A 27,516-nucleotide genomic window follows, 5' to 3' on the forward strand; every position below is an offset into this window, starting at 1 on the left:
ACAGTCCCAGACTGAGTCCTAATCCTGCTCCAGGCCGAGTCCTGGCCTTGTTCTAAAATGGAGCCTCTTTTTCTAGATTATTCTTTGACCCTGGTTCCAGGTAGGTCCTTACTATAGATTGAGCTCTAAACCTACCCACCTACTAAATCTTGACTCTGGTCAGAAATTCAGTCATGATCCGGCTTTAAATCAGTGCTGACCTCCATCCTTGGCTGAACTGTGACTGTGGCCACAGACTGACCGCTAATTTCCAAACAACCAACCAACCCTTGACCTGAAACCTAACCCAGCGGGAGCCCAGGGCCCTTCAAATGGCAGAATGTGTGCCAGAACCAGAAGGAATGCTGGTGTTTCCTCGGGCAGAGCCGTGGGACCTGCACGAAGCATGCAGGGCACGGAGGGTGCGAGTGGCCGTTTCAAAGAAGAGAACACAGTGGCCAACGCCTGGTATCCAGACTGTGAGGGGGCGTGGACGGACTCCGGGTCAGAGTTCATAGCTGTGGTTCTCATTCAAGCTCCTTTGTTTACTGAAACCTGACTTTGCATGAGTCCATTGTCTTGTTGAGGTTGTTTCTTTATCTTAAAACTAGAGGCCCAGTGCACGAAATCGTGCGTGAGTGACTCGCAGCCACTTGCCACCGCTTGCTGCTGCTCATTGCTCGCCGCCCCACCCGTGGTGGGCTGAGGGGGGAGGGTGGAGAGGAACCAAGAGATGGTCAATGCACCTCATGGTGACTGGTCGAGCGGTTGTTCTGGTCGTTATGCTTACGGCCCCTGGCCTTTTATTATATAGGATGCTTTCCTCCTGGGTTATGTGGCTCCTAAGAGTGACCTTTGCCCTGTTGCCTTTAGGTCTTCTTATATTCTGTTCCCCTTGGCTGGACCACTATTCTTTCCTTGTCCACCCTGCATCCCCAAGGCAAGACGCGCCTTCCTCTAGGCCTGGAGTCTAGGAAGCCTCCCTGGCTCCTTGGGGTGGACATGGGGGTGTCACCCAGACCTCCCTTCAGTGGAAGACTTGGTGCCCCAGGTCTGCAGGCAGCCCTCACCCTTCAGCTGTCACCCGTCAGAGCAGCCCGCATCCAGTGACTGAGCAGTGAGTGATGGCGGGGAAGAGAATCAGAGACCCAGCCATCTCCAACCAATTCAGGACAGCTCTGAAGGGCTCTCCTAGCTCCACCGGGTCAGCTGGGCTGTCATTGGACCTGTCCTGGGGTCTCCCCTCTCCACACCCAGCTTCCCGCCCCTCCATTCCACAGGTGTCGATCTCAGAACACCCCCTAAAAACACCTGCATGCTGACCTCCATCTCAGATTCTGCCTCCGGAGTACCCAGCCCGTGACGACATTCCCAGTCCAAGCCACAGGTTCCTCCCATACACTGGGTCATCTTTTTGTAACGTTCATAATGATTTAGGATACCTCCTTGTTTCCTGCCCACTTCCACGGGATTTGTCATGCAGGGGGACATGGACACACAGCACCAGCACGGGGAGAGAAAGATGACGGGAGAGAGGGGGAGGGCGGGGGGGAGAGTGGAGGGGGACTTGGAAGCAGAGAAGCAGTGGAGTGTCTGCAGTCCCTGGACTCCCATCATCCTCATGGGCTCTCAGCCTGGCCAGCGTGTCCTCCCAGGGCCGGTGCCCCAGCAGAGGAGCCCCCTCAGCCAGCGGGCTGGCTGTGCCCCAGGCTCCAGGAGGAAGGACCCACCCACACTGCGGGCCGAAGAGAGGAGACAAGCCATTTCTCAAAGTAACAAGAAAATATCAAGGGTTGTCTGGGCGTGGGCGACACCAGGGAGTGTGCTTACTAAGGCCAGGGCCGCACCCCGAGGACTGGGGAAGAGGCCTGAAGCATTTCTGTGCACAGGAACGCTGACGTCTGTCCGCCAGAGCCCATGTCCGCGTTCCCCACAGGCTGGCCTGGCGCCCAGCCCAGCCAGTTCTCTGCTAAGCTGCCAAAGGCAAGCGGGGGAGGGGGGACGAGCCTCCAGGGCCCTCCAGACTGGTCTTTCATCAAAAATATATGCTTCATGAGGGTAGGAGCTGAGCCTGCTTGTTCCCTGCTCAATAAATGATGTATGCTACGGATAAATAAATGAAAAGATCAAAAGATAAGGGCTAAAAAAATCAATTAACAAATCTGAAACATTATGCAAGGCAGGGGATAATTGGGGAGACGTGCTTCTTCTAGAAATCATTCCTTACCAAGGGCCAAAAAAAAAAAAAAAAAGCTATTAATAGACCCGATTAATAAACATCAGCCAAGGTAAATGTTAACAGGAAGCACCTCTGCAAACGTCGGCAGTCTCTTAGGCAGGGCTGGGGCTCCCCCCTCCTGTTTGCTCACAGCACATTCTCAGTCCTAGGGGAGCCCCCTTCCCGAACCCCGGAGCAGGGGGCGGGCACAGCCCAGGCTTTCTGCTTTCCGGAAGCTCCCCCTGCTCCAGCCACCCGGCCCCTCAGATGTTCCTTAAACACACCAAGCCCGTTAGCACCCCAGCATCTTCTTCCTCACTGTGCCCATTGTCCCCCGCCCCCTCGCTTCCTTCAGGTTTCTGTACAATCGTCCCCTCCTCACAGGCCCCTTTTCTGACCCCGGTCTAAAATAGAGCCCACGTCCCCACTGCTGCCCATCTTTTGTAGAAAGCAAAATTTACACAACTCCGTTTTAATTTATTGCAAGGACTTATTAAAACCTGCAATTGTACCTATATAATATATGTATTTTATTATTTTACTAGAGGCCCAATGCACGAAATTCGTGCACTTGGAGGGGGAGGGTCCCTCAGCCCGGCCTGCACCCTCTAGCAGTCTGGGAGCCCTCAGGAGATGTCCGACTGACGGGGAGCGGGCCCAAGCCGGTCAGTCGGACATCCTCAGCGCTGCTGCGGAGGCATGAGAGGCTCCAGCCACCGTCGCTGTGCTCGCCTGCCGTGAGCCCAGCTTCTAGCTGAGCGGTGCTCCCCCTGTGGGAGCGCACTGACCACCAGGGGGCAGCTCCTGCATCGAGCATCTGCCTCCTTGTGGTCAGTGCGTGGTCGCTCCACCGTTCAGTCAATTTGCAAATTAGCCTTTTATTATATAGGATTTTTATCCAACTCCCCCTCTAGAATGAAGACCGTGACTTTTCTGTCCCGTTTACTGCTGTGTCTTCTAGAACAGTGCCTGGCACTGCAGTAGGTGCTCAGTAAAACTGCCAAGGGAGCAAGTGAGGGTCGGACCGGGCAGGTGCCTGGCCTTAGCCACTCCCCTCTAACGGGCAGTGCGGGCAGCTGACTGGGCAGTTTCTCTACCACAGAGTGGAGTGTTGAGATGAAGGGATGCAGGGGGCTCGGGGGGCAGCGAGGAAAAGCAGGGTGAGGCCACATCTGAGCCCAGACCTGAGGGCTGAGGAGGAGTTCTCCACTAAGAGAAGGAGGAGAGAGTTCTGGGAAGGGGGATGTACAGGCACAACAGTTTGAAGGCGAGAGAGAGCCTGGGAAGTTGGCAGAATGTACACAAGTGTCGTGTGTCCGGACCAGAGGGGGCAGCGGGGAGGAGGCGCAGAAGAGACGGGGCTGGCGGGCTGGGCGGGGGCCCGTCTGCTCATGGAGGATCTGCCGCGGACGTTAAGTCTGAAAGTGCCGTGACCAGACATTTTCCTTCATAAACACTCACGATCTTCAGGAATTTTGACATATCCTCATCTGTGTGCCAGTAATAAATATCATTCACTTAATATTTTGCATGTAACTGGGTCACTTAAGTACATTCATTAATAATTTTTATACATATATATTTTTATTAATTTCGGAGAGGAAGGGAGAGGGAGAGATAGAAACATCAATGATGAGAGGGAACCATTTACCGGCTGCCTCCCACACGCCCCCTACTGGGGATCAAGCCCGCAACCTGGGCGTGTGCCCTTGACCGGAATCGAACCCGGGACCCTTCAGTCCACATGCTGACGCTGTATCCACTGAGCCAAAACTGCTAGGGCTTAAGTACATTCATTTAAAAGGGAAACCCTTTGTAACACTACCTGGATTTGTGTCAGATACACAAAGTGACATAAAACTAAGCTTAACGAAAGTGAAATAATGTTACATCCCATCACCTGCGTAAGGCTCTGATTCCAAAGTCCACTTTCTCTTATTTAAAAAGGGAGGCTAATACTAATACGCGTCATCGAGGTGTTGAAAGACAGCACCAAACGGGACTTTCTCCTTGACATAGATTGGAAGGGAATATCTGGTTATGTGAATCAGCGTTACTTCAAGCTGTGCCTGGATTCCTCCTAAGATTATTTCAGTAACTACATACAGTAATCGTACACATGGCTAGTGGTCAAATTTGCACACAGTGAAAAACTCACTGTAAACCTTAGACATCATCTCTTGAGTGGTCCCCTCAAGGAGATGGGCCTCATAGGCATCGGGGGTGTCCCTACACCCCCAACCATATTCAACTAGAGGACAGGACTATGGAAGATGTTTTTGAACGAAGGTCTTGCTGCCAAGGAAACAGGTTTAAGACTGCTGTTCTCATCCAGTGGCCTCCTTTCATGGACAAAGAAGCAGGCTCAGAGGAGAAGGTGTTTGCCCAAGGCCACAGAGCGGGTAGGTGGCAGAGCAGGTTCACTAACCCAGGTTCCCTGGCCTTTCTTTTTCTTTGCTGAGCATCTGCTGGCTTAGCGGGCCTGAGTCATGGCGGCCAGGGAGGAGGGATACTGTTCCTCTACCCCAGGAATTCCTACCCCTCGCTTAGAGAGGGCACAAGACCCCGTTTGCTGCTTGTGGACTGAGGAAATATTACATTTAAAAAATTAACCCAGTGTCCTCTGGGTTCCTCGGCTCTCTTCCCGGGGCCCCGGCTGCCAAGGGAGGCAAGCAGAGGTACCAGTTGCACCCCAAGCCCCTCCTTGACGATGGCCCTTCTCCTTAACAGCCCTTTGTCCTAGAAATTTCCGCCTGTTCAAGTCCTGAGAACTGAACACACTTGGTTCGCTGTGATTGTGGGTTTTGCCACTGAAACGGATAAGCCCTCTTGGGAGAGGCACGCGACGCTTCCCTCCCCTGACGGGGCCATTGCCCTCTGCTCCCTCCCTGGTGGAGGGTGACCTGGCAAGGCTCTGCGGACTCCGGTGCTCAGCTGTGTTTGACGTACTGATGTTCTCTGGGAGCGGGGGCCAAGCTCTGCGGCGTCTGACCTTGTTCTGAGACCTCTCACCTGCCCGTTCTGTCACTCTCAGAGTCTTCTGAGCTCGTCAACATTTGCTGTAGCTTCATCCTGCTTATTTGCTGGGCAGCTTTACGCCCCGCCCCTGGCCTTTTAACACAGGCGAACTCATCTTTGCTTAACATGATGCGGCTGTTAAAACAGAGTGGGCTCTGGAGTCGGTCTGCCAGAGTTCAAATTCCAGGTCACTCACTGCTTGCTGGCTACATGCTCTTGGGGCAAATTGCGTAACCTCTCTGGGCCTTAGCTTCCTTGCCTGTAAAATGGAGATATAAAATAATAGAGAGATCAGAGAAGATACTTGTGCTAGGATCTGAAGAAAGAGGGGGAGAAGGGGAGAGGGAAAAGAGTCATGGGTAGAGAGAACAGCATGTACAAAGGCCCTGGGGCAAGAGGAAGCAGAGAAATTACTAGGGACTGCGAGAAGGCCCAGGACTGGGGAGCTACCGCAGCATGGCTTGCTCAGCAACTTGCGTGTACTAGAGACACCAAGAAGCTAGACTTCTAAATCCAAGTGTCCAGAGGTGATGTAGGTTCTATTAACCAGGTGCAACATGGACATTAGCCTTGTAAGGCAAAGGTCCTGATATTCAGGCAAGCAGAGTCATGGGGATATTTTAAATTTTTTTTAAATCCTCACCCAAGGACATGCTTAGAGAGAGGGAGAGAGGGAGAGGAAGAGAGAGAGAGACATCAATGCGAGAGAGAAACATTGATTGGTTGCCTTCCGTACGTGCCCCTACTGGGAATCGAACCAGCAACCTTTCGGTGCACAGGACAACACTTAACCAACTGAGCCATACCAGCTGGGACAGGTGTTTTTTTGTTTGTTTTTTACCAGCCCCTTTGCTAAGAGATTCAGATAAAAAAGCCTGCTTCCGGCAGCTTCCGGAACCTTAGCATGACCACCTTAGTACACGTGAATTAAGTGCGTCGGACAGGAGGATCCCAGCAAAAGTCCGGGTGGCCCTGCAAGAATTTGTTTACCAAACATTTGTTCCTTCTCATCTACCTATGTGTTGCCTGCCTCTCCCTCCTTCGTCTAAAACAGTGATGGGCAACCTTCTGAGCTTGGTGTGTCACACTTCGCCAAAAAACTGAGCATAACTCGGGTAGTGTGTCACTTTGAGGAAAAAACCAACTCCAAGACTCTAGTCGCAAATGTTTCATCCTCAGGAGCAGCAAATGTTTCATCCTCGGCATGCAGCCGCGTGTCATCAGAAATGGCTACGCGTGTCAGTGCTGACACGCGTGTCATAGGTTCGCCATCACTGGTCTAAAATGACATTTGTACTTCATTTTGCCTCAGGGTCTTGGGACTTTTCATGCTTATGTGAATTCCCCAGGCGCATACTAAAATTTGATTTTCTCCTGTTCATCTGCTGTAAGTCGTATAAACTATTCAACCAGCCAGGAGAGCTAAGGGGGAAAGTTCCCCCAGCTCAACCCTTGACTGCTGGTCATAATTCAGGCAGATTCATGGCTTTCTGGTTCCTTTTGGTCAAAATAACAGTTTCATTTTGGTAATTGAAACTCACTTTCAGGAACTAGAAAGTCCATTCTGACCCAGTGAAATGTAAAATTTTGATTCACATCCAGTTCAAAGCGCAAACAAATCCCTCCTTCAATGACCACGTGCTGAGTGCCAGACCAGGTGCTGGGGCAGGGGTGTTGCCAGATAAACTACAGACAGCCGCATTCAATTGGAATTCCAGGTGAATGATAGTTAATCTATTACTATATGTATGTCCCTAATATTGCATGGAGCATACTTCGAGTAAAAGGTATTGGTGGCTTATCTATAATTCGGGTGTAGCTGAACTTCCTGTATGTTAATTCCCTAATCAATCAAGGTACTGGAAGGTGCTGGCCCTCGCCCTGGGGGAGTAGGCGCACTCCCTACCTCTGCCAAAGGCCTTTGACTCCAGGGGAGCACACAGGCCCGGGAACACCTTCCCCTGCGCTCTCCTCAGCACAGTGGACTGGTCTATAGAGCTGGCCATCGGCAGGTGACATGTGAGCCACGCTCCTTTGTCCACCTGACGCTGCCCGGCCTCCTTTTCTGGCTTTGATCTCTGGAAGCGTTTGCTCCTTTTCAAATGGCCGGGAAAGCTCATGCCTCTGAGGGGGTTGAAGCCACATCAGCCAGCTCTGGAAGTGACAGCTGATTAGGAGGCGGAGTTTCTGAGAACAAGATTCAGTGGTGATTTCCTGGGAGGGGGTGCAACCTCTGAGGATCCTGGGCCCAGCTACAGGCTGAGCAGGACGCCCCCTCACCCCTCTGAGCAGGACGCCCCCACACCCCTCTGAGCAAGGGCTGAAGAGAAAGCATCAGGCGCAGGGCCTGCAGAGGCCTTCGGCTGCCTGGGAGAGTGGGGAGGGGAGGGGCGCGGTGAGAAGGCAGCGAGAGCTCCGGTGCTGGGGAGGATAAAGAGTGTAGATCTGGGGCAAGGCCCAGTCTTAATGTGGGCAGTTGGAGCAAACGCTCTGTGTGAGGCCGCCCACCCGACCTCTCTGTCTCAGTCCCCTCTAACTCGCCATGCAGGCTGGCCTTTCTGCTGGGTCCTACAGTCTCCCTCCCACAGCTCCTGCTCTGTTTCTGTGTCTGCCACATCCCTCACCCCCACCCCCACCCCCATTGGACATCTGGGGCCCGGCAGGGGGCTGGCTGGGCAGGCCCCCAGGAGGAATTGCCTCTCTCACACCTGTCCTCAGGGCCAGGCCTGACCCTGGTTTTCTACCCAGAGGTGGCACCTGAGTACCGGGGCAGGCAGGAAGAGCAGGGACCCGCTCTCCTGTTTTTAGTTCCCCCTCACCTTGACCTATAGATCAACGCTGAGCCTTTGGGGTGGTGGGTGGGGTTCTAAAGTATAAATCCGGTTACTTCTAGTTTTCCCCATTGGCGATTTAGGGTTCAACTAAACTTCAGGATCCCCCTGAGTTACAACCCATCGATTTGCATCTCTGCCTTTCCAGTTTTGTTAGTTACCCGCTGGCCTGTGCTAATTGCCCTTGTGGCTTTATGCCTTTAGAAAAACCTCTTTCGCCTCCTGTTCGAGGAGCACCGGGAGAGAGCAGAGCTTGGTGTGTGTGCTCTGTCTTCTTTAGCCAGAATTTATAGGCAGGCTAATTTAATCTTCACAGCAATACCGAGGGGCCAGCTTTATTATTCTCATTTCCCAAATGAGCAAACTGAGCTTAGAGAGGATGTCCATAGAGCAATCAGTGGCAGGACCTGGCACCGCCCGGGCCCTTGTCTTTCACACTCCCCCCCTCCCCCCCACAGCTCTCCCTGCGATGCTCAGAGAAGCTGGTGTCCATGTGGTCAAACCCCACCAGGCCAGGAGGGCGCCCCGGGGGCGATCACGCCTTTCTCTCTGAATATGTCCTCTGACCTGCTTTCTGTAGGACCGCAGGCAGTTGAGAGCAATAAACTACTGTCAAATGCAATGACAATCAGAAATGACCTTAACGTCCAGCAATACTGGATTGGGTAAATAAAGTATGGTGTATCCATTTTGAAAATACTTTTGGCTGTCAGAATGATGAAGTAGAAGAATATTCAGTTCCATGGGAAAAAGCTCCCGACATATTGGTGAATTAAAGATACACATCTCCTCAGCAGTAGGTGCAGTGTAATCCCATTTTAACAATAACACACATATATAATCACAAATTAATAGGAAAATAATGAATACTTACCTGCAACCCGTAATCCTGTTGTATAGGTCCCAACTCAACATCCCAAGTCGAAAGGAATTCTGTCTTCCCCAGGGTATGAGATCAAGTTCTAATTGATGCCTTAGTCTCACCCTCCTCCCACCCCATCCTCCAGCCCTCAGGACCTCGAAGCCTGCAGTTCAGATCCTGTGAAGAAAGTGCAAGCTGTCCCCCCCGCCACCGCCCCCCTCCCCAGCCCTGCCAACCTGCTCCTGGCATCTAGTGGAGAGCAGTCAAAGATGCTATTAAACATTTTACAATGCACAGAACAGCCCCCCCCCCCCCCACACACACACCAAAGAATTGTCCAGCCCCAGATGTCAACAGTGCCAAGGGTGAGAAACCCTGGCTTAAGGCCAAGGCTTTGAAGTCAGAGAGGCCTGGGTTTGCATCCTGGCTTTGCCACACATTGGCTGCTTGATCGTGGCCAACTCGTCTGACCTCTCAGAGCCTCGGTTTCTTCGCCTGTCAAGTGGGGTCAATAGTAAATACATTCCTCATGAAGATGACGTGAGAATTAAATGAGGTAACTGGCTATAAAGAGCCTGGATGAGGTGTCACGCTCATCCTCCAAGTGAGCAGGGGCGGGGTTAGACTTATTATTGGGATCGACCTCCCACACCTGAGTCCTCAGTATGCTGGAATACTGTGGGTACTGAGAACATTTAAAAAAATATATATTTTATTGATTTTTTACAGAGAGGAAGAGAGAGGGATAGAGAGTTAGAAACATCGATCAGCTGCCTCTTGCACACCCCCCAACTGGGGATGTGCCCGCAACCAAAGTACATGCCCTTGACCAGAATCGAACCTGGGACCCTTGAGTCCGCAGGCCGATGCTCTATCCACTGAGCCAAACCGGTTTCGGCTACTGAGAACATTTTAAATATTCATACTTTTCTCTTTATTTTCAACCTAGGCCTCTTAAAAGCCCCCCACCCCCGCCATTTTTAATTTTTTTTTTTTTTAATTTGAGAGAGTGGAGGTGAGCGGATTAGCTAGAGCGGGGGAAATGGCAGCTAGCTGTAATGCAGGAAAGAACCCCCACTGCAGACTAAATGGGGAGAGATGGATCTGAAGTCTAGCCACAGCCTGTTTTAGGAAACACGGGATTTCCTTTTCTAAAGATCCTTGGGCCAAAGATAAAGATCTACTATTTATTCAGGATGCCTCAGGACAATGGGAATCAAATGAGGGTCATTTCCATGGCAGCCGTGCTGTCCAGTTCCACAGCCACGAGCCACACACGGGGCTTCCGGCGCACGGGGGACGTGGCCGGTCTGAATTAAGAAGTGCTGTAAATGTACAGTGCACCCTAGACCAGGAAGATTTAGTATGAAAACAAAATGTAACCTACCTCATTACTGGTTTTCAAGTAATAATGGAAATGATAATATTTTGTATATGTTGGATTAAATAAAATATATTATTAAAGTTAATTTCACCTTACGGTATTTTTACGTTGAAAACGTTTTTAAAGCCCTGTGGTCTCCGTGGCTTGGCACAACGGGTATTAATTCCTCACTTAAGCTCCTCCATGCCACTGCAGATGTGCAGAAGGCTCTGCTCACCATAGTCACGCAGGGGCCCTGGCTGACGGAGCAGCTGCCATCGCAATCCCTGTCAGTCACCTTGCTAGAGAGAAAGCTAGAGCTCTGGAGGATGTGGCATTGGCCACTACGTGCTCTGGACTAGAAATGATGTCATTTCTGCTAGCAGCTCATTGGCCAGAATTAGTCACTTGGCTCTCCACTCAACCACAAAGGGGTGGAGCCATCCCTGTCATGTGCCCCAAAGGCAGAGTTCCAGAAATATTTGGCAAACAGGACAAATGACTAGCTCAGTTCCTATCAGCCTTTTTGTTTTTTAAGAAAATACATATAATAGGATATTAGAAAAAAAGTAGAATGGAATAAAATAGGAAATATATCGGGGCATCACAAAAACTTTTAAATCATGACTGAGTCTCAATAAATATACGGTATGTGGAATGATGAAAATTATTTTTTAACGGGATCACAGCCACAATGAACATGTCTCCTCTGCATTAACACTAACAAAGTGCCTACCCACTGGTTATCTCATTTAGGGTATTATGGGCACCCCTTATGGATGAAGAAACTGGCTCAGAGAGGTGAGTGATGTACCCACGTCACCCAATCGAATGGAGAGCTGGGACTTGGGACAACAGGATAACTGAAACTCCCTCTTCAAGCTTCAATCTTTCTTCTCTTTCAATAATCAACCTTGAATCTTAAACTTGTTGGTTTTTTGCTTCTTTTTAAAAAATACATATATTTTATTGATTTCAAAGAGGAAGAGAGAGGGAGAGAGAGATAGAAACATCAATGAGGAGAGAGAATCATTGATCAGCTGCCTCCTGCATGTCCCCCACTGGGGATCGAGCCCGCAACCCAGGTCTGCCTTGACCAGGAATCAAACCATGACCTCCTGGCTCATAGGTCAAGGCTCAATCACTGAGTCATGGCGGCCAGGCTGCTGCTTTTTTGTTTTTTTGAAATTAAAACTTACATTTTATTTATTTATTTTAATAATTCTTTATTGTTGAAAGTATTACATATGGCCCCCCTTTTTTCCCCCATTGACGCCCTCCAGCCTGCCCTCACACCTCCCTCCCCGCCCAGCCCCCCCCCCAGCCCCAGGCCTTCACTACCCTATTGTTTATGGCCATGGGTTATGCATATATGCATACAAGGTCTTTGGTTTATTACCTCCCACTCACCCACCCTCCCGCGCCTTCCCTCAGAGATTCCAACTCTGTTCCGTGCTTCCATGCCTCTGGATCCGTTCTGTTCATCGGTATATTTTGTTACTTAGATTCCACATACAAGTGAGAGCCTGTGATACTTGTCTTTCTCTGACTGACTTATTTCACTTAGCATGAGACTTACTCTCCAGGTGCCTACAGGCTGTCTCAAAGTGCTTCTTTTAATAATACTGACATTTGTCATATACTGAGTTTAGTAATATTATTACTGCTATTTTTATAGCCAAGGAAACTGAGGCTTAAACAGAGGCAGTGACTTGCCTAGGGTTACACAGCCACCAAAAGGCAGGTCTATGCGATTCAAGGCTCTGCCCACAATGCTCTTTTGAACCTCTGGCTTATGGATCTGGTTCTAGAAAATACGTGGATGGCATCATGAATAAGGTGTGAGGGAATTTCCCACAATTGTTTGGTCCATGTGGTCTTCACTCAGCAACAGCTGACTGATGCCTTGGGCCCTTCTCACCAGCCTAATCCCAGAAAGGCAGAGACTCTGAGACCCTGCACAGAAGTTGGAGCTTCAATAGCCCATGGGCATTAACCAACAGACCCACCACCAACCCAAAACTCCTTGCTATTAGCAAGTAGAACCAGATGACTAAATTATGCCAGGGTTACATTTTGAAGATACAATTTTATTTCTTGCTTTAGGGGGAATTGATGTAAGCTCTTAGAAATGTATTTTTATGAGATTCAAACTTTACGTGCCCTTTAAAATGTACCAGCACCATAAATAATAATAACTAACATTCAGTTCCTGCTATTTGCAAGCACTCTGCCTAGAACATTAACACGATTATTTCATTCAATCCTCACAGTGTCAGTGAGGTCAAGGTGACCCAGGGCTGTGGGCGTGAGAAGCACCTTGACCCCTTAGTATGGCTGAGGAAGTGGCCGCAGCTGGGACTCTCAAGGCCTGAGACCCAGCGGCCTGCTCTGCCTCTCCTGCAAGTTACTGATGGATACACTCTGGTCCTGAGATTCCACATCTGCATCAGTCTACCATTCAGCTGGATGATCTAGAAACTCCTGGAGAGGAGGGGCTTACCAAGTCGTGCTGAGCCCAGTGCTTACCACATCAGGACTTCATCAACGCCGCTATTATTGTTATCGAGACAGGGACCGTATCCTCAGAAATGAAAACTCAGTGTGTGCAGCCTGACAAATGAGAGTTCTCATAGGGACTGTGGACAGGGTATTTGAAATTGGAGCTTCCCTGGAAACTGAGTTACAAAGGTTTAGTTTGGGCTGCTAGCTTGCTTGCCATTAGGAAATGAGGCAACACTGATTCTTTTCGTCTTTTAAAAAATATATATTTTTTATTGACTTTTTACAGAGAGGGATAGAGAATTAGAAACATCGATGAGAGAGAAACAGCGATCAGCTGCCTCCTGCACACCCCCCACTGGGGATATGCCCACAACCAAGGTAACTGCCCTTGGCCCAAATCGAACCTGAGACCCTTTAGTCTGCAGGCCGACACTCTATCCACTGAGCCAAATGGGTTAGGTCTGATTCTTTTCGTCTTTGATTAGACTGGTTCACATTTCCCCAGTGCTCACTACCTCCCAGACTCTGTGCTCAGACATTTACCTTTAGTCCCCATAACACCCTATGTGGTGGAAACTGTGATTATCTCCATTTCACAGACGGAAGACTGGAGCTTCAAGAGGTGAGCAATTTGCTCAAGATCTCACTGGTGGTAGGAGATTGAGTCAAGACTCAAAGCAGGTACTCTGAGGGTCCTCATTCTTATTGCCCTGCTTACCCTTCTCCAGCATACTGAGTTCCTAGGTTTGGGGTGGGGTAGATCCAGAATAAGTCTAACCCAGCCCCTGCTCACTTGGAGGATGAGTGTAACATTTGCTTGAGGCACTTTAATAGCCAGCTATCTCATTTAATTCTCACATCATCTTTATGAAGAGTGTGTTACTATTGACCCCATTTGACAGGTGAAGAAATCAAGGCTCTGACAGGTCAGATAAGGTGACCAAGGTCAAGTAGAGGATTATGTGGCAAAGCCAGGTTGCAAACCCCAGCCTCTCTGACTTCAAAGCCTTGGCCTTAAGCCAGGGTTTCTCACCCTTGGCACTGTTGACATCTGGGGCTGGACAATTCTTTGTTGTGAGGGGGGTGGGGGGGGGGTGGGCTGTTCTGTGCCTTGTAAGATGTTTAATAGCTTCTTTGACTGCTATCCACTAGATGCCAGTAGCACTCCTTCTCCAACTGTGACAACCAAAATTATCTCCAGACATGGCCAATGTTCCCTGGGGGCTACATTGCTCCTGGTTGAGAACTCTGGCTCCTGGTTGACCGGGCCACCTCTGATTCGAGGCTGGGGATTCTGGCAAGAAGAATTGAAAGGAAACTTTCATGATCTTTTAAGGGTCTGAGGGCAGGTGTTCTGGGCTCTGTAATCCTGAAATCAGCCTCAGTGCACAGAGTGGTACTGACTGCAGCCACTGGAATGAGCCTAGCACAGCCGCGGGGCCTTTTATCTGGGGACTGACCTGGCGTGCTCTCACCCAGCAGCTTCTGTCATCAGTGTCTCTCCTGCCCAGGGCTGAATTTGTCTGGAGGCCATTAAGGAAGCTGCCTGATGATTATCTCTTGGCTCGACCTTGGCTTCATTTCTAGTCTTTGATTCTAAATGGGACTAATGACCATTTGAGATTCAGATTCTGCACCAACTGTCTAGCGCCTTCCTGGGCAGACAGGAAGCCCTGCCTGGTTCGCTGCTCCCATCTCAACAAATGCCACGGCCCCCAGGCAAGTGAGAGACCTGGGAATCACTGCAGATGTCTCCCTCTATCAACATCTAATATCAAGCCATTACCAAGTCCTATCAATTTTGGATTCTAAGTCTGGTTTGGATCTTGCGATCCTGTCCATCCTCACTTCCCCAGTCCAAGACACCACAGACTTGCCATACCCTTGGAGGGGCACCCACTTCATTCACTCCTGCTTTCCATTCTGTTTCACACTGTAGCTAGCGTAGCTTTTTAAAAAATGTTAATATGAATCCACCTACCCGCCTACCCCTACACACATTCCTACTCCTGCCCTAAATCATCAGTGACATTTCCTGTCTTTCTCCATCATTCTCTCTACTGGCTTGTCTGTTCTCAAAAGCACCACGTTCCTCCCACCTCAGGGCCTTGGCATATGCTGTCCCCTCAGTCTGAGTGTTCTGACTACCCCTCTTTGCTTAGGTAACTCCACTCATCCTTAGGGGAGGTCTTCCCTGACCAAGTCTTCCTTGATGGCCCAACCCGAGTCAGGGCCCAGATCCACTGTTACATATTATTACAGCAGCATTTCTGTCTCCTTCCTTTCTCTTATCTCAGCTTGCATACTTATTTGAGGGTTGATTATTTGTTTTAACTCCTCTTCCCCATGAAACTGTAAGCTCCACAATGGGAATAATGTGTCTATTTTTGCTCATCATTATATCCCTAAAGCCTACTATATTGCATGGAACATAGCAGGTCCTTTATACATACTTGTGGAATGACTGAATGAGCTCTATAATCCAACAAGCCTGTGATAATTTCGCCAGAGGCTAGCGATCTTTTTCTGCCATGCCCTTTGACAGCACCTGCTGCTGTGGCATTAGAAGATGGAGAGCAATAGACTCTGAAAGACAGGAGAGCAATAGACTCTGAAAGACAGAAGGGGGCCTGGAGCCTGACCACCTGGGTTCAAAATCCTCCCTCTGGCACTTCTCACCTGTGTGACATTAGGCAAGTTCCATAATATCTCCGTGTTTTAGTTTCCTCTTCTGTAAAATGTTGGCAATAAGAGTACCTGTCTCATGGGTGGTTGTAAGGATCAAATAAGTGAGCTTATATAACATGCTTTTATAAGGGCTTGACACACAGTGAATACCCCGTTAATCATACTTATCATCAATACTAGAGGCCCAATGCATGAATTTGTGCATGGGTGGGGCCCCTCGGCCTGGCTAGCGATCGGGGCTGATTGGAGCCTGCCAGGCTTGGGGAGGGACTGTGGGAGGTTGGCCGGCCACAGGAGGTTGGATGTGGGAGCACACGGACCACCAGGGGGCAGCTCCTGCATTGAGTGTCTGCCCCCTGGTGGTCAGTGCACGTCATAGCTACCAGCCAGTCATCCAGTAGTAACGGTTGCTTAGGCTTTTATATATATAGACTAGAGACCTGGTGCATGAAAATTCATGCACTGGAGGGGAGTCCCTCAGCCTGGCCTGCCCCCTCTCTCAGTCCAGGAGCCCTCAGGGGCAGGAGGCAACTAGGCAATCGAGGGAAGGCGACGTCCCCATCACACCTCTGCTGCTGCCACTGCCAGCAGCACAAGCCTCGGCCGGCCCTGGTTACCTGAGCCTCGGGCCGGCCCTGAGCGGCTGGGGGGCTGAGGGGAATGGGGGACTCCGGAGGCAGGTGCGTGGAGTGGCCGGGCCCGCCTGGGGGTGGGCCCAGCTGTGCTGCACACCTGCCGCCCTGGCAGGGTTGAGGGGACTGGGCACCACCATCTTGTGGCTTTGGGTGCCGCCATCTTTGAGGGAGTGGCAGTCAATTAGCATATTCCCTCCTTATTGGCTGTGGGCGCTGCCATCTTTGTGAGGGCATGATGGTCAATTAGCATATTCCCTCTTTATTAGATAGGATAGATTATTAACAGAAAAAGAATAGATTCTGGGACAAGTCTGGTTTTCTCTCATATTTACAAATTATTCCCTATGTGACTTTGGACAGGTCATGTCATACCCTTGAGCCTCAGTTTCCCCATCGGTTAAAATGAGATCTCAAGGTCTACTTCAGAGAGGACCATTGTGAAGGATGGATAGGGTGAGAGTGAAGGACTTAGCCATTGCTCAGTGCCTGGGGTTCCCTTTCTAACGGGCTGAATTGGTCCTTGTTGCCTTTCAGACAAGCATTCCCTGAAGATAGGCTTCATGCGTGCCCTATTTAGGGCTGTTATGCCAAGCCCCTCTGTACCTGGCACATAATAGGTGCTCAATAAACAGTTCTTCACTAAAAGAATGAGTGAATCAGCAATGACAGGGGCCATGCCTTGCTCATCTTTGTGTCCTCTCAAGACTAGTGTAATACCTAGCATCTAATTTCAATAAATGTTTGTGGACAGGATAAATAGATTTTTAAAATAGCTTTCATTTCTGTGCCCAATCCCACTTGATTTTCTAAATTAAACTGAGAAAGATACTTGTTAATTGACTCTCAATATGTCTAAGCCTTAGTATTCTTATCTGTAAAATGAGGCTATTAATAGCCTCATAAGATAGTCTTGAAAAGTAAATGAAGCAATATGTAATTGATACATAGAAAAGGTTAGTTCACTATTATTCCCTATCCCGAGCCTCAGTTTCCTCACCTGTGAAATGGGCATCCACTCATTCATTCATTCATTCCTCAACAAACACAGTACCCATGTGCAAGACATTGTAGTTAAGACCTAGGGCAGTTAGAGAGGTGAATAAACCATGGTCCCTGCCGTGCAGACCCCAGTGTCTGCTATGGGACAGCATATCAATAGTGAAAAATCCAGTGAGAAAAGAGCGACCGTTTGTGTAAGGTCTCTGGGGGCTAGAGGTTCGAGGGTGGGTTGGGGGGTGGGATAGGGACCTCCATAGTTCCAGTGAGCTTGCTGGGGAGATTGTAAAGGTTATGGTATCACCAACTCAGTGTAATCACCAAAGGACATTGGTTGGAAATGGAGTTGTCCCTGCTGGGCTCTGGTTTTTGTAGCCTGAGTCTGTGGAAGGCATGTCAGTCTTACTGCAGCCCCAGTTTCTTTAAAAAAAATTTTTTTTAAATACATATTTGTATTGGTTTCAGAGAGGAAGGGAGAGTGAGAGATAGATAGAAACATCAATGATGAGAGAGAATCATTGAGCGGCTACCTCCTGCATGCCTCCTACTGGGAATAAACCCACAACCCAAGCATGTGCCCTGAATGGGAATCTAACTGTGACCTCCTGGTTCATAGTCGATGCTCAACCACTGAGCCACACCAGCCTGGCAGCAGCCCCATTTGATACCCTGGTTCACCAGCACACCACAGACGGGTCCAGTGAGCATCCAGTTCAAACAGACATGTCCTCCTGAGACTCAGCCTTGCCTTCCTCCCATTCTCCTGGGTCCTATCTTCTCAGGGGACTGAATAGTGATTTCCTTACTCTTTCATCATGGAATGTGGGGTACTTTCAAGGAAAGCTGGGTTCCTCCCTGGTTCTCCAGAGACAAGCCTGCCACTTCTGGAGGTCAGACCCAGCGAGGAGATGCTTAGGCACTGGGAATCAGGAGCGGCCAGGCCAGGTTTCTGGGCTCCTGTATCCAACCGGATCACATCCTTGTCTCTGATGATTCCAGGGAACTGACTCCTGCCAATCAAACTCGGCAAGGACTGAAACATCTGAATTAGAATTTGTGGGGTTGGAAGAAACTGTTCAACCCCATGGCCAAATTATTTGTACCTGTTACCCAGACCAGCTTTTATCTTCAACTGAAAGAGATTTACATGGCAAGGGTATTTAAATATCAGGGGAGGGTCTGCTGTCAATGGCCTGGCCAGAGGTACAAGGATGTCTGAGTCCCAAGAGCCCATCCGAAGCAGGCCTCAGGGAAGAAGCAAGATTTAGGAGGTGAGAGTCTGCCTGGGCCAATTCTTCTGTCGGGAAAGGCCTCCCTGCAGTATTTTCTGTCTCGTCAACGCTGCATTTCATTTTAAATTGCAGCTGAAAGCAGATATTTTCCCTCTTGCCTATTACACCTCTTAATTTGTCTCTCCCTCTGCTGTTATTTGTCTCAATAAAGTGTTTTGCATGAAAGACCCACACAGCACAATGCTGCTTTGCCCTGGGTTAGATTTAACAGGAAGGAAAGACACAGAGAGACTTAAGTCCAAGGAGGAAGGAGTGAGGGCCTTGAGGTGGAGACACAGGTCTGGGCAGTGTGCACATGTGCTTGGACCGATCTGTTGTGCATCTGTGGGTATGTGAATGCACATGCCAATAGTTGTACTAATATGTCTATGTCTATGTATGCTTTGGTATAATCACTTGGTGTCCACACCTAAATTGTTATCACACGTGTATGTAATCCATGCATAGGAACATACAAATGCATATAAACACATACAGGCATCTAGGTACCCATGCCACGCGTGTGTGGTCCTCTGTGCACACGACCAGGTCTCTTTCTTGCCCTTCTACCGCTGCGGTTAGCATCTCTCCCTGCCCCACCCTGGGGTCCTGGCCCGGTTTGGGGCTGAGGGAAAAGGAAGGCAGAGCAGTGGTCTGCAGGAGTCCAGTCTACACACTGCCTTAACCCGGCCCAACAGCAGCCACAGCTCCCGGCGTGGCCACCCCTTCCTCACAGCCGGCCACAGCAGCACCACCGCGGCTTCTGCGGAAGCTCTGGGGTCCCTGGGCAAGTCCCCAGCAGCCTGCCAACCTGGACTGACCCTGAGGGGTGAGAGAGGTTACCTAAGGCTGGCCAGAGCCCTCCAGACTAGCCAGATCTCCTGCCCCCCAGGGACCAACCACCAAGTGGCGGGGCGAAGCGGGGAGGTCTCGGTCGCTTCCAGGCCAGCGAACGCTGGGCACTAACCAATGGGCGACTGGGGATCCCTCGGAGGCAGCCAATGACCTCGCTCCGCTCGCCCCCCCACCCCAGCCGCCCCCCCCCCGTCCCCCCCCCCCCCCCCCCCCCCCCCCCCGCGCCAACCCAGCGCCCGGGACCGTTGGTGTCGGTGGGATGTGGGAGTGCACGGTGCTGGCCACTGGAGGGACGGGGCGTGGCTTGGAGTCCGGTCCCGCTCCCTCCCTCGCCGAGGCCCCGCACTCCCGCCCCCAGACTTGAGGCCAGCGGCCTGGCTGCGGCGCCGCGGCCGAGGTGGACCGTGGGCGCGCGCAGTGGGCGTGGCCGGAGGGCGTGGCCCGGAGGGAGGCGGGGCCCGGGCGCTGTCTCGGTGACTGCCGGGCTGCGGCGGCGGAGGCGGCGGGCTGGCCGTGCGCTCGTGTGGGGCGCAGGCTCGGCGGCGGCGGCGGCTCAGCCTGCGGCGCGGCGGCTCGTCTGGAGCGGCCGCCGCGAGCACGCCAGCTGCAGCGGGGGAGGCGCAGCCGGGGCTGCGCGCTCCGCGGAGCCGGCAGGGGCCGGGAACAGGTGATCCCCGCGGGAACCCGGAGCCCTCCCGAGTTGCCGGGGCGAGAGCCCCCCACTCCCGGGCGCAGCGGCGGCCGCCCCGCCGCGGCGGGTGGCGGACGGCGCCGGGCTCCGGACCCGGGCTCGGGAAGCCCCTGCCCGGCGGGCTCCGAAGTGTCGCTCCCGCGCCCGGCGCCGTCCGCGGAGGGCAAAGTTGTGGCCGCGCGCCGAGAGCCGCGCCGGGCGCTGTCGCCACCTGGCTGGTCGGCGCTCGGAGCGCCGCGGACACGCCGGCCTCGCCCCCGAGCGCGTCCTCTCTGGAAACTGCTTGTGAGGCTGAAACTTTGGGCGGAGGGGCTCGGCGTGGGGACGAGGCCTGCGGGCGCCTCCGCGTCGACAGCGGGCCCCGCGGACGGCATGTGACGGCTCCGGCTGCGGCCGCAGCGCGGGAAGGCGCGGGCCCGTGGGCTCCGGTCGCCGCGCGGGGGGCTGCGCGGCGGGAGGGGAAGGCTGCGGCGCGCGGCGGCGGCCCTCGCGGGCCCGGGCCCTGGGCCGTGCTGCCTGGCTCGCCCGGGCCCCGCCGAGGCCGCTGCGCCCCCGCCCCGGCGCGGGCAGACTCGCCCCAAACTCCCTGAACTTCCTCCAGAGGCGGTCCCCGACCGGAGACAACTCGGGGCCCCCGCCCCGGCGGCGCCCCTCGACGACCGCCCCGGCTGACAAGTGCCTGGACTCGGAGCCGCAGGGCCGGCGGGAGCTGACGGTCGCCAGCCCCGGGCCAGGCCACGATGCTCGTGAGGAAAGTGCCCGGCTTCGTCCCGGCCTCCCCGTGGGGGCTGCGGTTGCCGCAGAAGTTCCTTTTCCTGCTCTTCCTCTCAGGCCTCTTCACCCTGTGCTTCGGCGCTCTCTTCCTGCTGCCCAACTCCTCGCGCCTAAAGCGCTTCTTCCTGGCCCCCCGGACCCAGCAGCCAGGCCTGGAGGGGGTGCCCGCAGCCCCCGGGCACCCCCTGGCCGGAGAGCAGGAGTCGCCCCCCAACCCGGCCCCCGCCGCGCCAGCGCCGGGCGAGGAGGACCCCAGCAGCCTCGCCAGCCCCCGCCGGAGGAAAGGGGGGGCGCGGCGGCCCCAGCCCACCAGGCCGCGGGAGGAGGCCACGGCGGCCCGCAGCGGCGGCGGCGGCGCGGAGGCCCCCCAGGAGGGGAGCCTCCCGTTCAGCTTTGACTTCAACGCGTTCCGGAGCCGCCTCCGCCACCCGGTGCTGGGGACCAGGACCCGCGGCAGTGAGGAGCCCCAAAGCCTGGTTCAAACCCGGCGGGAAAAAATCAAGGAGGTAAGGACTCTCCTCCCCCCCAAAAAGAAAAGACCCTCTTGGGCTTCCATCCACTTCCCCGGCCGTCACGCCTGGTCCCTGGTCTACTCGAGACTCGCCCGGCACACTCTGCACCCTCCTCTGCTCTCCAACTTCCCACCTCGATTCCTGCCTGCTCACTCCCCACCGTTGGGTTCCCTTAATGATCCCTACCCCTGGCAAGTGGCAGCTGAACCCCTGGGCTTCCCCCAACCCCCATCTCTGGTCCTTCCAGTCCAGGCCCCGGCCCAGGTGGGTTCCACTCCTTCCTGTGGAGCTGCCAGTAGAGTTTGGTGCTGTTTCTGGTAAGGTTCTTGAATGGACAGCTATCTGCTTGCAGGAGTCCAGGGCCGTGTCCTTTCTCACTGGAAATCCTGACTTCCCCCAAACGCCTATAGGGTCTGCTACCTGGAAACCCAGGGTTTGGGGGGGCATTTGGTGCCCTGCGAATCTTTTGTAATCTGGCCAGTAACCTGCAAACCAGAGTAGGATGTGCATTCTTGCTAACTATTGCTGTTGAGCCTCGGAACAGTTGCACATAATTGTAGGTGATGCGGGAAGAAACGATCAGTAAGATGGTAGTCATGTTACAGACGCTCCAGGATTATTGGCTTAATGAAGCAGTTCTTGGACTTGTTCCCTGTAGGGATTGTACTGGGGAGTGGTTTAGAAGGATCACTTTGATCGGAACCTTAGTCTTAGTTTAAGAAGCCAAAAAAGCAAACGCAGCCTCACCAGGGCTTGAAGACCGTTGCCAAGCTGCCACTGGTACCTAAATACTCTGCCCTACCACTGTTAGAGCTGCCGGTGGGAGGTTTTTGCCCAGCAGTGCATAGGGGGCTGCGGTGGCACCCCAGGCCACCAGGGGGCCTTGGGCAAGCAGTGGGCCTAGAAAGGAGGATGCTCTTTTCCGCCCCCCCTCCACCCCCCCCCCAGGAACCCAGGAGGAAAGGGCTGCTTCTCTCTTGATTTCTTGGTTTTCGGCAAAGGAGTCAGCAGGTCTGCTGTGATTTCCAGGGGGAGCAGGCAGCCAGGTCAGGACCTGCCTGCTGAGACCTACCCAGCCAGTGGAGAGCCTAGTTGTCCCCCTCTCCTTGTCCAGATTATCCTTCCCGGCGCCCACCTTTTCCCCACTCCTTGGGTCTGCTGCTACTCAGCTCTTCTGCTCTAAGCCCTGTTTGGAGACTGTCTTAATTAGTATTCGCAGGACATTTTGTGACATCAAGATAGAAAGCCACAAAGATGAGTCCTTGTATGTGTATGTGTGTGTGTGCATTCTCACCTTCCAAATTATTGTGGAAATCTCAAAGGTGAGTTAAAGGCTGGGACTTGCAGTAGTTAAGGAGGGGTTAAGAAACTGTTGTCGAGTACTCACCTGGACCACACACAGCCCCCTTTCTCAAAGCTGCCTTTGAGTTTCTGCCCTCTCAGACCTCCTCAAGAGGGCAGTAACCCCCAGGGAAATGACATATAAACTGCAAGGATGCAGTTTTTCATGGGGTATCCAGAGCTGCCAGAGATTTTCAAAAGGATCCCCAAAGGATTAAGTATTAACTACTGTCCTCTTCAGAAGAGGTGTTTTCTGCATTTGTGTCTGGATGTGTGACCCATTTCTGAAAGCCTGGGGTTGGGGGTCATGGTGGCCTGGCTACTGAGGACTTGGTTTTGCCCCTCTATACAAAGACAGCCTCCCTAGCCGGCAGAGGCTGTGGGCGTGACTTGCTGCAGCAGCTGGGGGTGGGTGGGAGTTGGGTGGTATGGGGACTCTGCTTTGCAGGTGGGTGTAAAATAACACGATGGGTGGAGGTCCATGTTGAGTGCCACATGTCTGGATCTTTCTATGTGGCATCTCCGTGTGCCCCAGTAGTAGCTGGAGGCCTCCTTGCATTTGCCTGAAGTTGGTGTTCAATGAGCCCTCTCTTACTATCTTGAAGACCTTAAGCTCCTCAGAATGGAGGGGCCTGGACTATATACATTATTATGTTTTGAAGCCTCGTGCCTCTTCAGACTTCCTGAGTTTGGACTCCCGCCCTCCCCTCCTCCCTCCCAGCTCCCACTCTTTCAAACAGCCTGAATAATGTGGGGTTGAGTTTTTGGTTTACCTCTTAACCCAGAGTGACCTTGTTCCCTGGTGTCCTGCCTGATAGGGAGTGCATATGACTATTGCCGGAGAATGGTTTTATTTCCTCCTCACTTACATTTCTATCTGTGCCATGCCCAGGGGTGGATCGTTTCAGAAAGGTGCCTGTTTTCATAAAAGGTATTGTAGCTTTTCTCTCCGGCTTGTTTATTTCCAGACATGGATTGATTAGACCCCAGGAGCAGAGGGGGAGCTAGCATCAGATAAAAAGGGCTCTGTTCTTATAAGATTAGTTTTTGGTTTTTTTTTTAAAGTGAAAGTAAACATCAAGAGAGAGTCAGAGAGGTTGATAAATGAGCGTAAATGAAGACTGGACACTGGGCTCTAGATCGACGAACTATATTTATAAACATTCTGGTTTGAAAGATGGACATGGGCACAAGGTCTGTGCTGATAAGTTGGGTTGGAGCTGCATGCTCTGGTACATGCACCAGGAAACAATCTGTCACGCAAACCAACTATTTCTCCTCACTTTGCGATTTTGGAACCTAAGAGGAGGCAATGTGGTGTAAAGGGGAGACCCAGAGGATGTGGGTTTTGACAGTTTAGCTCAGCTGTCAGCTGTCTGACTCTGGGCAAGTCACTTCATCTCCTTCCTGGACCTTATTTTTCCTTCTGTGAAGTGGGGTGAGGGAGAGGATAATAGGCTGGCCACATACACTCTTGCTTCCAGACCCAGCCTCCAAGTAGACTGACTACCAGTCTTCTCTCTCAGCAGATGGGCTTCCCCAGCTCAATATTCAACATGTCTTAGTTCCATGAGGTCAGGGACAGAAGTGTGTTGCTGTTGATGGTGCTGCTGTTTATGTTGTATCCCTAACACCTAGTCGAGAGTAGACATTTATAGAGTTAAGTTAATTATTCCTATCGCCCATAAGGTGAGTTTAGAGGTGAGATTGAACAGTGACAGATCCTCAGCTTGGGATCATGAAGAGTAAGGGCTGGCGAAAATGTAAAACGGCTTGCCAGCAGTCTTTCCTTTCAGATCTGATGATGATCTAGGAAATTATTGTTAAAATTAGTATAGAGACCTCAGCTATAGGTGGGTTTCTGATGAATTTAAGTTCAATAGACTCTTCTCACTCATGACAAGAATTAGGGGTATATAGCTCGTCAGGGTTACACCCCAATGAAGGGATTCAAACTCTCTTGGCCCCTGTTAATGATGATTGGTTGCTGATCTGGGGAGCCTCAGTTGTCCCTTCCAGTGAAGGGGGCTTTTGTTAAAGGGAATTGAGCAGTCTGGGACAGTGAGTGTTAGAGTGGGGCTGCCCTTAGCCCTATGAAGAATATGGGTTAAATTTCAGCCTCGTTCCCATCCCCTCTACCCTTACACACCACTGTATGTGGCAGTCCCACTAAGAATCCAACCTGTGTCACACTGTCAACCCCAACCTGAGAGGAAAATCCCTATTAATCACTGTGCCTCAGTTTTCATGGTAAAATGAACAGACTGGCATTTAGAGGATTCTTATCTCTCCACCACTCCCACCTGTTTGCTGTCTTGTTTATGGATCTGCCCAAGCACCTGGAGTAGGGTATGGTACCTGGTTGGCTCAGATACTTGAATGAGTGGCTACAGAAAAAATCTATAAACTAACAGTTAAGGTTACTATGGCAGAGGCTGGCCCTTCTTCCTAGGGTTCTTGATTCTGAGTCTCAGAGTAGGGGGCCACAGCCAGATTTGGGGGCTTCTAAAAGACTCAAGAGATCTTACAGGAGTGCAGTAATTTTCCAAGTCCAAGTTTAACTCTAAGGGAGTGGGGAGGGGGCAGCCGTGAGTGAAATCTTTCATGCCTGGATAGCAGGCATCTGCGGGATGCCCGAGTCGCCCTGGAATGCCTGCAGCTTGGCAGGGAGTGCCCGGGCTCTTGCCGTCCGTCCGTGCCTGCTGCGTTAAGCCTCCAGGATATTGCTGGTTATGATATGTGGCTGTGTCTGAGTAAGTCATCTTGGCAAATGATCTTTGCTCCCCATTAATGGGCTGGTTCGTTAGTCATGTGTGGTTTCTCTGTATGTCTGATTTATCACCGCCAGTGTCAGGGACAGGTAGGAAAATTAAAAAGCTTTGTGTTCTTTGTAGCATGTGAATCTGAGCCTGTGAGATGTTAGGATAATTAATATTAGGAACGCCTCAGATTTACATAGCTTTCCTTTGAAGAGCTCTGTTTAAATTGCAAAGCCATCGAATGTTGGATGGATCCCTCCCCTGTCCTTCAGTTTTACTCTTGTCCTGCCTATGATACGTTTCCTATAGATAGGAAGAGTGGCCTGTAATAACTGGGAAGGTCCCTTGGGAGACCTTGCATCCTAAGCTCATTCACATACCTCATCCTTCCTCCTCAGAGCTGAGTACTGCAAGGAAAGCTTAGAACTCGTCCCCACCAGGTGTACAACTTAACCACCTGCAGGTTGGGTGGATCTCACTTTCATTTTGAGTTGCACCATCACTTGGGGGAATTAGGAGCAGACATTCCAGGAGTAATTGCTTCTTGGGCCTCAGATCCCTAACTTTCTTTAGTGTTTGGTTTAGAAACGAGTAATCCAATGACTTTTAAAAGTCAGCTGCTTATTTCACATTGTAGTTAGCAGGGGGGTAAGAATGTAGATTCCCATGCAGTTTTCAGAGTGACTGATTTACATCCAAGCTCAAGAAATGCCTTTTCTCTAGCTTTCCCTGAAGACTGATCCATTACTCCACCGAAAATAAATATTGTGATAGATATCAGGCATACTTTGCTCAAAGGGACTTACATCTTTTCTCTTATTGAAAAAAATAAATCAGGCGTGCAGATGGGAAGGCCCTGTGTAGGGAAGCTGTTTGGTAATCTAGGTGGGCACCCAGCCTTGAGGTACTGCCTGTGGCTGGGGGAAGGTGCCTGCCTCTGCATCCTAAGTGGAGTCTGTGTTAAGGGAGGAGGTGGGAGCTCTAGGAAATTCTCTCCCTACCTTGCTTTCATGGGTCAGGTCAGGAAAGCCTTAGCAAGGAAATGATGGACAGGATTCAGGAGAGTAGTTGCCTCAGGTGAATTCATGGGCATTTATTACATTTCTTTAAAAGAAGGGCCATGCACAGGGCTGGGATGAATGTCATAAACCAAGGATTATTATTATTCCAGTTCTGTACACCTGCAGTCCAAAAAAACAAACGAACAAAAAACAGGCTCATCAAACAATAAGCCCTGGCTCTTGATTTCCCATTACCCTGGGGCCAAGGCCTTATGCACAAGTGTTTGAATAATTTGGGGAAATTTCAGCTTTCTTAGCTCTGTATTTTCATGGCAGGTGATGGTAGGAAACAAACTGGAGACTCCTCAAAGAATTTTGAGGACTCAAAATTCACCCTCACTCAGCTCTGGGGACTCGTTAATAGGTGAGGCAGCATACTTGGTTCTCTCTCTCTCTCTTTTTTTTTAAATCCTCACCCGAGGATATTTTGTCCATTGATTTTTAGAGAGAGTGGAAGAGAGAAAGATAGAAAGAAACATCGATGTGAGAGAAACACATCGATTGGTTGCCTCTTGCAAGAGCCTTGACTGTGGCCCAGGCCGGGGGGGAGGAGCCTGCAACTGTGGTATACACCCTGGACTGGAATCAAACACGGGACCCTTCGGTCCGCAGGCCAGCACTATCCACTGAGCCACAACGGCGAGGGCCATACTTGGTCCTTTTAAATGCAGAGATCACTGTAAGCCACACTTGCTTTTTGGTGTCTCCATTCCTGGAGAACAGAAGCTATTGAGATCACATGACCTCAGTGTGATGGCCCAGTTGAAGGTGTTTCTTCCCCTGAGAAAGCTGTTTTTGAAGATTTGGGTTGAGAGCTCCGCAAACTCGGCAGCAGAACAGCTAGACTACAAGGCAGGGGTCCTCAAACTTTTTAAACGGGGCCAGTTCACTGTCCCTCAGACCGTTGGAGGGCCGGACTATAGTTTAAAAAAAACTATGAACAAATTCCTATGCACACTGCACATATCTTATTTTGAAGTAAAAAAACAAAACGGCAAAAACACCTGCATGTGGCCCGTGGGCCGTAGTTTGAGGACGCCTGCTACAAGGGGTCTGAGTATGTCTCTTAACTCTGAATTTTCATTAATTAAAGGCCAGGCAATTGTCCATCTGTGTCAGCGCAGCACTGTTAGTGGTCACTTTTACCAAAGAAACTT

At 51.4% G+C, this 27,516-nt stretch overlaps 1 protein-coding gene across 1 annotated transcript in view; it reads left to right on the top strand.

Annotated features, from left to right (window-relative positions):
* Window positions 1-20,429: 20,429 nt before the first annotated feature.
* Window positions 20,430-27,516, top strand: part of MAN1C1 (mannosidase alpha class 1C member 1) — a 133,330-nt gene continuing 126,243 nt past the window's right edge. The window contains exon 1 of the mRNA XM_008148063.3: window positions 20,430-21,192. Within this exon, the coding sequence (XP_008146285.2) occupies window positions 20,653-21,192 (540 nt within the window). The 5' untranslated portion in view covers window positions 20,430-20,652. The remainder of the gene's footprint in view (window positions 21,193-27,516) is intronic.

Source organism: Eptesicus fuscus, chromosome 9, assembly GCF_027574615.1.
Source record: "Eptesicus fuscus isolate TK198812 chromosome 9, DD_ASM_mEF_20220401, whole genome shotgun sequence".
Classification (NCBI taxonomy): Eukaryota; Metazoa; Chordata; class Mammalia; order Chiroptera; family Vespertilionidae; genus Eptesicus; species Eptesicus fuscus.